At 38.7% G+C, this 16789-nt stretch overlaps 1 protein-coding gene across 3 annotated transcripts in view; it reads left to right on the top strand.

Moving 5' to 3' along the window:
- The first annotated feature begins 390 nt into the window (after positions 1–390).
- Positions 391–16789, top strand: part of aqr (aquarius intron-binding spliceosomal factor) — a 38712-nt gene continuing 22313 nt past the window's right edge. Inside the window, exons 1-26 of one of the 3 annotated variants that reach the window (XM_057343897.1) lie at positions 391–476; positions 605–768; positions 1030–1086; positions 1224–1264; positions 1400–1435; positions 1533–1653; positions 1865–2005; positions 3127–3195; positions 3374–3474; positions 3563–3639; positions 4103–4167; positions 4288–4404; positions 4550–4663; positions 4744–4847; positions 5354–5456; positions 10738–10858; positions 10997–11138; positions 11223–11401; positions 11675–11842; positions 13390–13559; positions 14218–14459; positions 14640–14783; positions 15062–15131; positions 15575–15685; positions 15766–15875; positions 16331–16466. In XM_057343897.1, the coding sequence (XP_057199880.1) occupies positions 694–768; positions 1030–1086; positions 1224–1264; positions 1400–1435; positions 1533–1653; positions 1865–2005; positions 3127–3195; positions 3374–3474; positions 3563–3639; positions 4103–4167; positions 4288–4404; positions 4550–4663; positions 4744–4847; positions 5354–5456; positions 10738–10858; positions 10997–11138; positions 11223–11401; positions 11675–11842; positions 13390–13559; positions 14218–14459; positions 14640–14783; positions 15062–15131; positions 15575–15685; positions 15766–15875; positions 16331–16466 (2814 nt within the window). In that variant the 5' untranslated portion in view covers positions 391–476; positions 605–693. Of the gene's footprint in view, positions 769–1029; positions 1087–1223; positions 1265–1399; positions 1436–1532; positions 1654–1864; positions 2006–3126; positions 3196–3373; positions 3475–3562; positions 3640–4102; positions 4168–4287; positions 4405–4549; positions 4664–4743; positions 4848–5353; positions 5457–10737; positions 10859–10996; positions 11139–11222; positions 11402–11674; positions 11843–13389; positions 13560–14217; positions 14460–14639; positions 14784–15061; positions 15132–15574; positions 15686–15765; positions 15876–16330; positions 16467–16789 lie in introns of those variants that run through there. The other 2 variants (XM_057343900.1, XM_057343899.1) reach the window with 2 other exon arrangements.

The following is a 16789-nucleotide window of genomic DNA, read 5'->3' as shown; positions in this document are numbered from 1 at the left end:
ATAGTTCATTAATTCATGCCTGTATTTTGATCTAATAAGCTTTTTGTCTAATGTCACACAAGACTCACAACTGATGCTAGGCACCACTTAGCCAATCACATCACGTTATGCAGTGAATTTTAAATATGAACCGGACCCCAACTGAGGTCTTAGAAACTTCTAAAAATAAATGTAAACTGTTAAACGTACGAAATATTTTCAACATGTTTCTCACATTGGCTGCTTTCTCTTCATTATTTGGCCCAAGTCATCCTTCTAAAACATGTACAGTTTTTTTTCTAATAAAGGAAATTATGTTGGCGCAATTATATTTTGTCTACAAAAATGTTCACACAAAGGAACAGTCTCGAGACTTTTATTTTGAAAGCTATCAAATTCAACACTTAGTTACCGGAAGTCGTCATGAGCCGCGACTTTTGTTTGCACATGTTAGCAAACTGTTGTCACGTATTCGGATCGTTTTTCTTATAAACAAAGTTTGTTTGACTTCTAAATATTAATTAAGTTCATATATAACCCTATACTTACCTGCTCTTAGCACGGAAAGAGCAATGTTGATTTGAACTCTTTTTTTCCTCTTTTTTTTATTTACATTGATGTTCAGAGCGGGTCAGCGGAGCAGGAACTAGCATGATCGTTTGATTTCATGGTTATCATTTATTGAATTATATAATTCATACTTGTGATCGAAACATGGAGAAAGATTCGAGAGTGATGAAGACGTCTGCGCCTTCAGTGTCACAGATCAATGCTGAATATGTCACTCAGGTGAGTAATAAAAACCTGTTACTTCGATGTATTATTTACACAATGTTTAACTTGCATTTATTGATTTAGCAGACGCTTTTATCCAAAGCGACTATACATTTTTTTTTAAATTTGTGATAGCTGCCCACTGCTCCGGGTGTACGTGTGTTCACTACTCACTGGATGGGTTAAATGCAGAGATCACATTTTGGGTATGGGTCACCATACCTGACAAATAGGTCACTTTCATTAAATATAACTGTGTTTTTATTCCCCCTTAAGCTCGCAAATAAATACTGGGCTCCTCACGTGAAAAATAAGCTGCCCTTCGATGCTCAGGTGAGACCTGCATTGTTACAGGATATATAACACCCACAACAGGGTCAACGGCTGTTGTGTATGAATTAAATGACCTTTAGCCTGGCTTTACGGTGGAAGTGTCAACTAATGATTGGGAAATGTTTTTTTGTTCTCAGATCATTGAAGACGTGTACCAGAATGAGATTCTTAAATCAAAGTACATTTATTAATAAGCTCCCAGAACATGGTTGAACTTAGCTGTTTTTCTTAATTGTATTGTAAGCACAGCCGTACAGAATACATAATTTGATCAATTTGTGTATATTGTTTGTGTCCATCTTTTTTTTTTCAGATTTGCCATCAGAAAGATTATGTTGCTGGAATTCAGGTTTGTGATTTACTCAAGTATTTTGCAATGAAATTTTGTAATTTACTGTACATTTGCTACAGTGGTGCTTCTTACCGTTTGTGCGTTTGTTTTGCAGCCAGTATCTTGAGAACTATCTGTGGGTGAATTACACCCCTGAATCGTCCACAAACAGCTACCTGATGTCCATCTGCTGTATTATTAATGAGAAGTTTCGTGAGAACGTTCCTGCATGGGAGGTTTGTGTGAAATGTTGGTTTAAAAGGGACAGTAATGTGAAGGGGGAAAAAAGAACAAAATGAGATGGATTCAGTGTGCGAACAGATTTCTACATGAATACCAGTGTATGGTTTAAATCAATAGTAGATCTTATTATATTTCATTAAATGTCAAGTTTGTGCAGATCTCCCGTGGAGATGCATTGACACTCTGTTGTTCGTCCCTGTTCAGGTTTTTAAGAAAGCACCTGAGCACTTCCCGCAGTTCTTCAAGTGCGTGATGGAGGCGTGTCTGTCAGGCGAGCAGTTCGGCCTGTCGCTGCGAGAACAAACTGTTCTTCTGCTTTTCCTCGATCACTGCTTCAACAGTCTGGTTGGTTTGCGTGACTTTTTTTCATTTTTAACAAAATAATTGTTAACTCATGTTTATGCTGTCATCTTGTATTAGGCCATGCATCTTGTTCATTTCAAATACCCTTAGACATTGCCAAGTATTAGGGTACCCACAGTGTGAAAACCCTCTTTTCAAGCATGTGACATTAATTCAATTTTATTTATATCGTGCTTTTCACAATTTTCATTGGTGCAACGCTTGAACATAATAATAATAGATTAATGAAACAAAGACATTAAATATAAATAAAAGTAAAATAAAATGCATTAAAATACATGGTATTATTGCAAGATATTCTCTATGTAATGAAACTAAACTCAAATAAGTACTATATTAGCAAACATGCACGGTGTGTGGAAAATACAGCGTTTTTGAACCTTAAATGGTGTATACACATTGCATTACATCTAAAACAAACGATAATATTTGTTTTAGCCTTGTCATATGACCCCTTTAAGAATCTATTATCATATTCATCATATTTTCATCATATTCATCGTTTCATCATATTCTTTATGCTATTATAATGTGCGTAATATTTACAAAACTTGCTTTTACATTTAGTACTCCGTTAATATCACAGGTATTGCTTATGGGTAAATACAGTATTACAATGTGGCAACATGATATTAGTCATTACAGTTAATAAAATAAGAGTTACTGACGTTCAGGTCTGTCAAGTAAGCTTGCGCAGTGTGTTTCTAATGTGCAGAGTCTCGCACAATATCATTCATCACTGTAATAATACTAGTGTTACTGACGCTGGTTTGTTTACAATATTATAATATAATGAGCAGCAAATTACGATTTTCAGTCAGCGCTGGAAACCACACAAAATACCAGAAAAAACGCAATAATAACATATCATGCAAATGGAATTTTTTTAGTGATAATAAAGTACAGGTCATTTCAGTAACCTTGAGAGTATTTTATATTAGGTGAATTCTGAGACAGTGTAATTGTTTTCTTGACATATTTTATTACATTACCATTTTCTAAACTACAGCGAATAAGCTGTGATCATTTGATAAATGTCTGAATACATTTTGGTTTGACACACAACGGAGTTATGAGTTTGTGTGATTTGTTCTTCATGACAGGAAGTGGATTTGATACGTGAGCAGGTGCAGAAACTGGTTTCTCTGCCCATGTGGATGTGTCTAATACCGGTGAATATGGAAATGTCACACTTCTTTTACATCACATCATCTACTAAACATTATTCAGAGTGTTCTTTTTTAAAATAACCCTAAAGTCTGAATGCTTTCGAAAGTGAGAAATCTTGAAAATGTCACACATCTTTTCCACTGGAATGGTTACACTTACTCTAGTTTTGTCGTTGTTCAGACTCGATTGCAACAGGAATTGAAGAAAGTCCCAAAACTGCATAAGTTTTGGAACCTCATCAAGAAAAATTACGAGAAGATGGACGCGAAGGAAAGCGAACAGTAAGGCATCTCATGACCCGTAGTACATTTGAAAGAAACAACATTAATGTCAGACATAACTTAATAAACGTTTCTCGAATTGTCACAGGGCTAAAATGGAACGAACCTTCCTGGCTGAGCTTATCAAGAAATTCCTGCTGGTTCTCAGGTCCATCCCAGCATTAGGTGAACACTTATTCCAGAAGAACGATTTGAATGCCACAAAATTTCATACGAGAGTACTTCTGTTGTAACTGAGAGGTTTACATCAATTTAAGTTCATCAATTTCATATTTGCATCTTTTGCTATCAATATATTATTACAGAACTGTGTTCTGTAGATTCTGGCATTGAAGCTCACTGGCTTTAAATAGAGTGCTGCTTGTTTAGATGGGGCTGGTTTCTCTTACCCATAATGCCTCAGTGTCCTGCTACCCCCCTGGCTGTGACTTCATTTCTCCTCCTGTGATGTGACCCAGCTTCAGAGCAGCTGACGGTCACCTGCAGGCATTTCTCACCGTTCCACTCCCAGCCACCCACCTGTTCATGTTGTACACCCCCCATCACCCCCACCCCCCCGCTGCTCATGACTGTCTGAGTGCAATGATGTGTGTTTTCACTGGTGTAATGTTTGTGTGTGTTCCCTCAGGTTCAGTCTCCATGGAGAAGGTCCATTACTGCGAGAGATTCATCGAGTTTATGATTGACCTGGAGGTAAGAGACGTTTGATGTGGTTTTAAAGGGAAAGGTCAGCCAAAAATGAAAATTCGCTGTCCATGACATTGTTTCTTCAGCAGAATAGTAAAGGTTTCATTTGTGACTTTGTTCGGTCAGGCTCTGCTCCCGACCCGCCGCTGGTTCAACACTGTGCAGGATGATGCTCATCTGGTGGTGAACTGCCAGCTGTCTCACCTCACCCAGAGAGAGGAGGAGGGTCACCTCTTCTGCCAGGTAACACTCCTACAAACCGCACTGCACTGTATCAGGAGTGTATAGTTAACTAATGTTAGCAGTTACCATGTTTGGTTTTTAATTCAACTTCTATAGCAACATGAAACATAAATAAATGTTATAACCCAAGTGATTTGTGTTTAAGTTGTTGGACATGTTGAAGTTCTACACCGGCTTTGAGATCAACGATCAGACGGGTACCGCTCTGACAGAGAAAGAAATGACCACCCTCCACTACGACAGAATCACTTCTCTACAAGTAACCCTTCTCATTTCTGTCTCATCTGTATTTATGACCTGCACACTCGATGATGTTAACTTGTGTTTGTATATCTCCAGAGAGCAGCGTTCGCTCATTTCCCCGAGCTGAACGACTTCGCCCTGTCGAACGTGGCGGCCGTGGACACTCGTGAATCTCTGACCAAACAATTCGGCCATCTCAGGTGAGGGATGTTTAAACTGATGCTATTATATCAGTGAGATCAGAGCGTGAAAAAGTTCATGGGCCGTGTCAAATCAACCAAATTTTTTATATTTCCCCAGCTCAATTTTTTTTTACAGAAGCAAGACCAACATCTGGAGTGATGTTAAAAGATTATGAAATGCCACCGATGAATAGTTATTAAGTAATCTATTAATTTGTTGAGGGAGGTCAAAATCTCAAAAATCTCTGAGTAAAACTAAAATTATGATGCTGGCATATTTCTCATCTCACTTTTTACCCCCTCTAATATGGCTCCAAATTTCAGGTGCAATTTTTTGACCTCCCTCTACAAATTAATAGATTACTTAATAACTATTCATCGGTGGCATTTCATAATCTTTTAACATCACTCCAGATGTTGTTCTTGCTTCTTTAAAAATAGAAAATAAATTGAGCCGGGTTCTTTTGTTTTAGATGACACAGTATGACAGAATGTATTATAGTGGGCATTGATTGTTTCTGCAGTTCAAACACCCTCCACCGGGTATCGGCATACCTGTGTCTCCTGCCTGAGGTGCCAGACAACGAGGAGACGACCTACGATAAAGAATTCCTGCTGGAGCTCCTGGTAAGTTCATCATTAAATGCAAGTTCAGGTTTGGTGTATTCTGACCAGCAAATTTGTATCATGAAAAGACTTGTGATAATAATAAACTTAATTTCATGTAGTTCCTTCAGCTTTAAAGGGATAGTTCACTGAAACATGAATATGTATTATTAGCTCACCCTCTTGTCATTTCAAACCTTTATGGCTTTCTTTCTTCTGCAGAACACAAAAGAAGATATTCGGAAGAAGTTTGGTTACCGAGCAACGGCAGTACCTCCGTTTTTCGGTTACCAACATTCTTCAAAATATCCTCATTTGTGTTCTACAGAAGAAGGTCATACTGGTTTCGAATGACAAGAGGGTGAGTAAATGATGACAGAAGTTTCATTTTTGGGTTAACTATCCCTTTAATAGGTAAGCATGAGAATTATATAAATAAATATATTTTGTATGTATTTGGGATGTAACGATTCACATTGCAATATGATTGAGGATACTGTAATTTTTTAGACGTTTTTTTTTTACAAAATGAGTTGAGACAAATTAGAAATGAACAAGTGCCCTTTTATTATTTCTCAAATGCTGCACATTTATTGGTAAAATAAAAATATATTTTGTCAAATAAAAAAGTCCAAATTAAATTAAAAAGTGAATAATACAAAAGTCTCGTTAATATAAACAAATTAAGACTTTGTCCGTGCTTTTCCTAACTTGGTTGTTTTTACATTTTTTAAGAAATATAAGCATATCCAGAGACGGCCCTCAGCCATGGTTCCAACTCTTTATCCTCCAACCATTTGCATGAAAACTTGCATTTCCACATTAGTCAATGATGTTGTTTAACAACCGGGTGTAAATGGACCTCCCACTATTCGCCGACGCAATGATTAAATTCAGGCAAACTTTAGCATATGACCACTTTGTACAAATATGAAAAGATGATACAAAATGTAGAACCTTGGAAAATGGCATTTAAGACTTTAATACTTTTTAAGGGCCTTACTTTTCTCTAAATTTATTTATCAAGTTTTAATACTTTTTAAGACCCCGCGGACACCTTGAATAAACCTTGCATTGGGTTATTCACTCAATTAATTCTCTTGTGCTTCGTTCCCACCCTTCTGAAATATGTTGCATTAATAAGGAGTTATCACAAACCAAGACTGTTTAGTTGTGCTATCTTATAAAAAGTATATTGTAAATGTAAGTGAAAGTGTCGCTAATGTAACAGATTAGGCGAATGAGGTCTTAAAATGTATGGAAAGAGTCTTAAAAAAGGTCTTAAAAAGTATTCAATTTAGCTCCGTGATTCCTGCATATACCCTGTATAAGCAACACATGATCAATATGTCGTACCATGACCTTTTTAGAAAATCCAAAATGGAGGAAGCACTAATCCTAATACTAATAATGATATGTTGAAGAACGTTGGAAACCAAATAACATTGGACCCCATTTGACATCCATTGTATGAACACAAAACCACCGAGACATTTCTCAAATTATCTTTTGTGGGTTATCATTTTGGACCTTGAATAAAGTGTTTCAATGAACATTATTTACATTTTCGCATTTGGCAGATGCCTTTATCCAAAAGTTTCTTCAGCATGCCTGTTCCCTGAGAATCAAACCCATGATCCGCTATATAAACTCCATTATAGTTTTGACAGATTAGAGCGTTTGGTTGGAACTTTTCTTGCGGGTGTTTTGGGTCCATTAGTGGTCCTGCTTTGGCCTGTTTTAATTACGCTCTTATCCGTGATGTGGTTGTGTTAATAGATTCAGTGTCAGGCCAGTAATTCGAGGTCGGGTACGGTGAAGTGCACGTGCTGTGGGCAACAACAGAGTTAATGCAGGTCATAACCCAGAGGAAACTATTCAAACTTAAATTTGGATAATCTGTTTGACACTTTCCTGATTCATTCATCCGGTTTAAAAAAATCTGTGCTTGCGTCACGTGGACCTATTGACTTAATTTCGTATTAAATGTTTAATATTTTCTCAGCAGAGCATGTCTCTCATAGGGTTTGCTCATTTAAAGTACAAGCAATAGCTTGATGGATTGGATTTATACAGTCAAAAAGTCAAAAAACTATTATGTTTTAAAGCAAAGCTTAATACATCAGATAAATTTACATAGCGTGCAGTTGCTTAAATATTTAATTTCCCAGAAGAAACATCTTAAGACTGTTACACACACACACACACATACACACACCAGAGAGGTTTGAATGAAATCGGTCAAAACAGCTTGCTAAGCTCTGGCTCAACGTCACTTTAAACCTGAGTTTTCATTTAACTTCACGAAATTATGCATTAAAATGCATTAAAATGGTTTTAATGCATTAAAACCTGAAAAGTCGACAGCAATAGGGCTGCGTGTCAACATATTGCACAATAACACGTTGGACGACTCGCACTCAAAGTTTTCCTGCCCTCTCATTACTGTACTCTCAACTCAACTTTATTTATATAGCGCTTTTTACAATTTTCATTGTTACAAAGCAGCTGTACATAAGACATATTGACTATAACCAAAACAATTAAAGTTATACCTGCAAAAACAAGAAAAAGCTGAAAACAGAAGACAGACATACCCACATACAAAACACTCAACACACACAATATGCACACGTACTAACACACATAGACATAGACACACACACACGTATGCGCACACACACACACATACACAGACAAGTATGCACAAACACACAGACGCGCACGCACACACACACACGTACACAGACAAGTACACACACACACACACACACAAGCTCAGTGAGAGCACACATTTAAGTTAAAGGAGAGAGAAGCACAGGTCAAATATAACAGACTATAAATTCCTATATGCAATATTAATTAAGTAAAACTTTAAAATTCTAAAGCAGCCCCCCCGGCCAGGCAAGTAGTGCAAAAAACAGTATGCAAACGGTGGCGAGGAACCCAAAACTCTAATCGAGAAAAAAAACCTCAGGAGAACCCAGGCCCAACCAGGGGATTCCAGTTCCCCTCTGGCAAAAGCTGCTGCCTCTGCACAACAAGGCTAAATAAAATAAATAAACTTACTAATAAGGTAAATTATAATTTAAGATTATCATTAATAATCTAATAGCATTTGAAATTTTGTGGTGAAGACGTGTCAGGTGACCGCGTCCTTCTTTATCCAGCTCTATCATCTCAGCTCTTGTCAGGTCGCCGCTTCCCATTCTCCGCTCTACCATCAGGTCAGGCCATGAACTGCATCCTGCTCGCTGTGGTAACCTTGGAACAATGAGACAAGACTGGCTGAGAGTAGAGTACTGTTCTGTACTCTTTGATGCAACAAGTACATCAGTTGTGTTTTTGGTTCCGGTTGATCTAACTAATGCAGCCTAAACCCTCAGAGGATTTATATTATGGAAGAGTAGTGTATGCAAGATTAAAAAGATGCGTCTTTAGTCTAGATTTAAACTGACAGAGTGTGTCTGCCTCCCGGACAGTGCAGGGAAGACTATTCCAAAGTTTAGGCGCTAGATAGGAAAAGGATCTACCACCTGCACTTGATTTTGAAATTCTAGGTATTACCAACTGACAGGACGCCTGAGAGCGTAATGCACGTGAAGGACTGTAATACAAAAGGAGTTCATTCAAGTACTGAGGAGCTAAACCATGTAAGGGCTTTATAGGTAATAAGCAAGATTTTAAAGTTAACGCGATGCTTTATAGGTAACCAGTGCAAGGTTGACAGAACCGGGCTAATATGTTCATACTTTTTTGTACGTGTAAGAACTCGAGCTGCCGCGTTTTGGACCATTGGAGTTTTTGTAATAAGCCTGCAGGGCAACCACCTAACAGTGCATTACAGTAATCTAGTCTTGATGTCATGAATGCATGAATTAACTTCTCTGCATCTGACATTGACAGCATATGACGTAGTTTAGATATATTCTTAAGATGGAAAAACGCAATTTTACAGGTGTTGGCGACGTGGCTCTCAAATGACAGACTACTATTTTGTTTTTTATTTTTAATAAATTTGCAAAGCTGTCAAAAATCAGTTTTTTGTTTTGTCATTATTGTGCATGGAGTGTAGATTAATGTAAAAAAAAATCATTTAAAGTAGTTTAAGATAAGGCAGCAGCATAACAGTGAAAGCTAACTCCGTGTCGCTTTATTATATCTCCTAGAGGTAGCATGTATAATGCGAAGAGCAGAGGCCCTAAGACTGAGCCCTGTGGTACACCGTACTGGACTTGCGATTTGCGTGACACCTCATTGTTTATTGCTACAAATTGAAAACGGTCGGATAAATAAGATTTAAACCATTTCAAAGCTATTCCCTTAATGCCGACATAATTTTCGAGTCTATGTAGGAGTGTGCTGTGGTCAATGGTATCGAATGCAGCACTAAGGTCTAGCAGCACCAACAACAAGATACAACCTCGGTCAGACGCCAATAGCAGATCATTTGTAACTCTGATCAAAGCAGTCTCTGTACTGTGACATGCTCTAAATCCAGACTGGAATTCTTCATTGATGTCATTCCTTTGGAGAAAGGAGCATAATTGAGTTGAAACTACTTTTTCCAGAACTTTAGATATGAAAGGTAGATTCGATATACAGTAGGCCTGTAGTTCCCTAGTTCTCTAGGGTCGAGTTGGGGTTTTTTGACAAGGGGCCTTATAACAGCCACCTTATATGCTTTAGGCACATGTCCTAATATCAGAGATGAGTTAATAATACTAAGAAGAGGATCTATAATTTCTGGGAGCATCTCTTTCAGTAGATTTGTGGGTATAGGGTCTAGCATGCATGTTGTTGATTTAGATGATCTAATAATTTTAGACGATCTAATAATTTTAGACAGCTCATCTTGATCTACGGTATAAAATAATTGCATTATCTCCTTAAGGGCGCTGTAGTTAGTTTGTTCAGCGGGTTTCACTTCTGATTGCATTGTTATATTTTTTATCTAATATCTTGGATTAGATATCTTACTCTGTAATATAAAAGCTGTAAATGGCAAAACAAAAACGTAACTTGAACCAAATAATTGTTCTTTTCGTTTTAAAACAATTACAAACAACAACCCAGATCTACCAAAAGACATTCATGAAAATGGGTTCAAAGCCAGCCAGAAATCCTACGGTTTGTATTTCACTCACTGTCATTTCTGGACTGTTGAAAAACTCATAAATTGTGTTTGTGGGTGTGTAACGGTTCTATATATGAAGGGTGTATGTGTGGCACATGCTTATTTTGACCCCAGACTCGTCCGAAAACCTCACCGAGCTGTGTCTTCTTTCTAATTTCCATTTAGGTGTCCCACCATAAGAGGCGGATCTCTCAGATCGAGCAGCTCAACCAGATGCCTCTTTACCCCACCGAGAAGATCATCTGGGATGAGAACATCGTTCCCACCGAGTATTATTCAGGAGAAGGTGGGCATGTCTGCCACATACATGTGTATCATAGAAATTCATTCTCAATGGTTTACTTTGAACTGTTTTTGTCTTCAGACGTGTTGTGAAATTCAGTAAGATGTCATGTGACTGTTTCGTGTCGTTTTTTATCGAAAGGTTGTCTGGCTCTCCCAAAGCTGAACCTGCAGTTCCTCACCCTGCATGACTACCTATTAAGAAACTTCAACCTCTTCCGTCTTGAGTCCACCTATGAGATCCGTCAGGACATCGAGGACATTGTGTTACGAATGAAGCCATGGTTGGTTTTCAGTGTCACAATTCAATACTGTAGTAAATTGCATAAATGCACACATATATAAGGATAATGATGTTTGACTCACAGGCAGTCTGAATATGGAGGGGTGGTGTTCGGTGGCTGGGCTAGAATGGCACAAACCATCAGTTCCTTTACTATAGTGGAGGTGGCGAAGCCTAACATCGGCGAGAACTGGCCCGCCCGTGTGCGTGCCGACGTCACGATTAACCTCAACGTCCGCGATCAAATTAAAAATGAGTGGGAAGGTATGAATCTTTTTCCCTTTCTGTATGGGACTCTGTCACTTCATTTCGCTGCGCTCTGTGTAGGGTGAGATATGAATTCTGTATTCATATTTATTATAAGTAATGCATTACAATTACTCATCTGAATGATCTTGATTTTCGTAAGATGTGCTGTTAGTTTTATGGCATAAACATTTCAAGTGAAAGTCTTCAAATAAGAGACTAGAATGTCAGAAACTTGTGTATTCTGTTCTCTGGATCGTAACTCTTCACATTGTTCTTTGGTTATTACAGGGCTGCGTAAACACGACGTGTGCTTTCTAATAACGGTGCGGCCCAACCTGCTGTACGGTACACGCTTTGACCGCCGGCAGCCGTTTGTGGATCAGGCCGGTCTGGTATACGTCAGAGGCTGTGAGGTGCAGGGCATGCTGGATGATAAGGGCCGAGTCATAGAGGAAGGTAAGAGTATGGAATGCACTGCTCAACAAATTGCCATTTTAACCAAAATGCCACATTCCTTTGCCACTGACCAAAATTATAAATGCAGCACTTTTGTTTTTGCCCCCATTTTTCATGAGCTGAACTCAAAGATTTGAGTTACATTAAAACTGCATATTTTAGAGTGGCCTTTTATTGTGGCCAGCCTAAGGCACACCTGTGCAATAATCATGCTGTCTAATCAGCATCTTGATATGCCACACCTGTGAGGTGGATGGATTATCTCGGCAAACGAGAAGTGCTCACTAACACTAACACAGATTTGTAAACGGTATTTGAGAGAAATGGGCCTTTTGTGTACATAGAAAAAGTCTTAGATCTTTGAGTTCAGCTCATGAAAAATGGGGCAAAAACAAAAGTGTATATTATATATAATAAAAATGTAATTAACTTACCCTTACTCTCAATTTAAATTTATTTCATCCTTAACATGACTTCTTTTCTTCAGATAAACAAAATGTTTTCACCTAATCACGCTATAAACATACAGCATGCAGATATTTGGGTGAATTATTCCTTTAAGATTTAGGAATTGAAATGTGGCCGCTTATTGTTTGTTACCCTGCCACCAAAAATAACAAATAAAAACAAGCGGAGTAGAAAACACAGGCAGAATTATTGGACCAGAAATGCTAAGGTTTCTTTAAAGGAGTCATATTGCACGGCTAAAACGAATATTATTGTTTGTTTTAAATGTAACGCAATGTGTATACACCATTTAAAGTTTAAAAAACGTTGTATTTTCCACATACCGTGCATGTTTGTATCTCCTCTTTGCCCCACCTCTGAAACGCGCTGATTTTTTACAAAGCTCATGGCTCTGAAAAGCGAGGTGTGCTATGATTGGCCAGTTCACCAGTGCGTAGTGATTGGTCAAATACTGCAAGCATTTTACGGAAATGTAACGCCTCTTACCATATTCGGAACATCAGGTTCCAAAGCAATTGTACTGACAGGCGATACAATGAGATTTACAATTACGCCCACCTTAACTACGTGTAGATTTGGGCGGTCTTAGTCAAATCATGTTACGAAGTTACGTAGATTCGCCGGGGTGTGGTTACACGAGGCGTTTCAGGCAAGTCTGGTTGAGCATTCGCTTTTAGATAGAATGCATCTTTTGTTCCCACACTTTCATTTGTGCAATGTTACGTGTCTAATACATGCATGGGCAACTTATAACACACCAAAAACATAGAAATACACGTACTTCCGCCATATGACCCCTTTAAGTAATAAGCTGTGAGAGGCTGTCTGTAACAGTTATTTTAAAATGAATAAGAGGCATTCGTATGCACAATATTTTGTATTAGAGATTCATTTTAGTCATTTAGAGCATTACATTAATTCACATTAAGAATAAGAATTATTTCCCTTTAAGAATAAGAATTACATTTATGAATTGCATTTGGTTTGAGATCATGTTTATTGTAATATGCAGCGGTCACTTCCCAGAAAGGTTGTTCTGATATTCATATATGAATGTTGCATGAATGTTTTCTGTCAAGGTCCTGAACCAAAGCCCAAGCTGAAAGGCGACACTAGAACGTTCCGGGTATGGCTCGACCCGAACCAGTACCAGCAGGACATGACCAACAGCATCCAGAACAGAGAGGAAGACCCATACGAGAACTTCAATTTCATCATGAGACGCAAACCCAAAGAGAACAACTTCAAGGTCAGAAGACTCCTCTTGAGAGACTGTGTCAGCATAAAGTTGTAACAACCAGCCTTATCGGAGGCGTCACAATGTTAAAAGATGGGGTCAGATTAAACTGTGAGAGATCTTGTAGTGTTAAAAGAATGACATAAAACCTTATTAGACAATAAGTGTGGTATTTGTATTTACAATGTTCACATGAAACTATAAAACAACACAATAAAACCAGGAAAACTCCGGCCGTTAAAAGTATACAGTCCAATGCGCCATACCCCAAAACAGTCCTTGAATCCCAGTGTGTTGTAAAAGTCCCAAGTGCGAGTGTCCACCAGTGTATATACAATCCAAGGAGTCTGAAAAGGTGAGTCCACAAGATGATGACGCCACAATTCAGGTCAGTTGTTATATGAGAAGCTTCCTCGACCATGCTGGTTTCATCATATATATACTTCCTGCTTCCAGTCACATGACAGACCAACTTAGCACTTCTTAAAGACATACACACTACAAAGGTTAAGAGGAATACAATGAACTTAAGAAAACACGTAAACCAATTAAAACTCTATAATACATCAAATAACTAATAAATAGAGCGGTAAAACATGTCCCTTGTGTGACAGTGTTTCAAAGTCTGTCACAAACTTTTAACTTTGACTTTTTTATTTTTGCTTTTCAGGCTGTGCTGGAGACAATCCGTAACCTCATGAACACCGAGTGCGTGGTACCCGACTGGCTTCATGACATTATTCTGGGCTATGGAGATCCCGGAAGTGCCCATTACTCCAAGATGGCGAATCAGATTTCCTCTCTGGACTTTAACGACACCTTCCTGTCCATCGAGCACTTGAAGTCCTGCTTCCCAGGTTACACTGTGAAGGTCACAGAGGAGGACCCTGCTCGACAGGTCCCGCCTTTTAGGTCAGAGGTCTCCAGTAATGTTGAATTTCAAACTGCGTTTACGGTAAAACAAGAGTTCTGTTCCAAGATCCTATTGCGTTGCCCACCGTTTTTTGCTGTGTTATTTTTAACAAACCCATCAGTATTTGGTGATGGTACTAGGTAAAGATGCCTTTGTTCTTTGATGTCTTCGTTCTGCAGAATTCAATTCCCAGTGCAGAACACAAAGGGTAAAAAGCGAAAAGCAGATGAGGAAGACTTGCCAGACGAGGAAGATCGCACGCTGGTGGTGGAGCCGCACGTGATTCCTAACAGGGGGCCGTATCCCTATAACCAGCCCAAACGGTACACATTTCCTGCCCCTAAAGGTTCTTGTGGTTCTAAACACTAAAGGTGTATGACTCAAATGAGATATTCAAAAAAGGCCTTTTCACTCTCATCCATGCAGTGGTGGAGAATAGGGGCCATCGTTTTAAGATTTAAATTGGTTGCACATGATGTGACTTTATAATATTCATGACTATATAATAGTATACTTTATAATACAACTGCATAATATTCCGTTTTAATGTGTGTTTCAACCACAGATTAAAACTCTGGAAAATGTTTGTCTTCTCTAACAGGAACACCATTCAGTTTACACCAACCCAGATTGAAGCCATTCGTGCAGGCATGCAGCCAGGCCTTACTATGGTAAGAGATTTGTTTACCGCCATATTAGTCTCAGCAATGATCACTTCTGTTTTATTGATTTTAAAATTAAAGGGACAGTTCACCCAAAAATGAAAGTTCTGTCATCATTTACTCGCCCTCAGATTGTTCCACCTCTGTATACATTTCTTTGTTCTGCTAAAAACAAAGATATTTGGAAGAATGTCAGTAACCAAACATATCTCATCCCCTCATTGACTCCCGTAGTATTTATTTCCCCCACTATGGCAGTAAATGAGGGATGAGATCTGTTTTGTTACTGACGTTTTTCCAAATATCCTCCTTTGTGTTCAGCAGAACAAATGAATTTATACAGGTTTGGAACAACCTGAGGGTGAATAAATGATGACAGAACTTTCATTTTTGGGTGAACTATCCCTTTAAAACAAGCAGTCATAATAACATCTACTCCTTTGACGCTGCAGGTCGTTGGTCCTCCAGGAACAGGAAAAACAGACGTGGCTGTTCAGATTATCTCAAATCTTTACCACAACTTTCCAGAGCAGAGGACACTGATTGTCACTCACTCGAATCAGGTACACACCACCGACCGGCTCACAAGCTGCACAGGTTAATGGGTCCTTAAAGAAATGAACCGTGTGTTTGTGTCGTCCAGGCTCTGAATCAGTTGTTTGAGAAGATCATGGCACTGGACATCGATGAGCGACACCTGCTGCGTATGGGTCATGGAGAAGAAGAACTCGAGACCGAAAAAGATTTCAGCAGGTTAGAGACAGAAACAACACCAGAAACATACACCTTCATATTCGTGGGATTATCTGTTCAGCCAATCGTGTGGCTGCAATGCATATTTTTGGAACTTCTGATCCCCTGGATTTTCACACACTGTAATCTCTAAAATTACTCAATTCACGTTAGGTCTCAGAGATTAGACCTTCAAATCACATTATTTGTGGAGAGAATGGATGTCATTGTCACTTCTGAAGGCAACCTGTTTTGTGCTGCATTGTTTAGTTCCATGTGTGGCGTCTCATCCTCATATCCCTGCCACTTATGAGACGTGTTTTTGTACAAAGCGCTGGAGTGATCTGATGATTCTGACAGTTCTTGCCGCGGTCACTGCTGGGGATTGAGAAAGAACACTCGGTTCTGGTACGAGGACAGGCTGCTGTGTTCCTTTAGCTTCTCTTTGGTAATGACTCTCTTCTGTTGTCCGGCAGATACGGACGAGTGAATTACGTGCTCTCTCGCCGTCTGGAGCTCCTGCAGGAAGTTGCTCGTCTGCAGGAGAGTCTGGGTGTTCCTGGAGATGTCTCCTACACCTGTGAGACTGCTGGACACTTTTATCTATACCAGGTACTTTACCAAACCTGCCTTTCACCGTCCTCCAAGGCCTCATACCGAGTCCCATCATTAGTTGTACAATATATTGCACACAAAAATGTTCGTTGTTTTCTACAGCATTGTGAGATGTAAATCTTATTCCAGTTTCCATGCAAATTGGAATGAGATTTAATTTAGTTGTGAAATTGTGATTTAATAGTTTTGTCCAGCTCAACCATATAACCTGCAATTAAACCGTTATAAACCATAGATCAGAATTTTAACAAAAAATTCTCAAGCACAACTTCTAAAAACTTTTTTAAGTTTAAAACTAGGTTTTGTACACTGCTCAAAAA

This window comes from Triplophysa rosa, linkage group LG10 (assembly GCF_024868665.1).
Source record: "Triplophysa rosa linkage group LG10, Trosa_1v2, whole genome shotgun sequence".
Lineage (NCBI taxonomy): Eukaryota > Metazoa > Chordata > Actinopteri > Cypriniformes > Nemacheilidae > Triplophysa > Triplophysa rosa.
The sequence above is the reverse complement of the archived record's forward strand: the minus strand, read 5'-3'. Positions and strand labels throughout refer to the sequence as shown.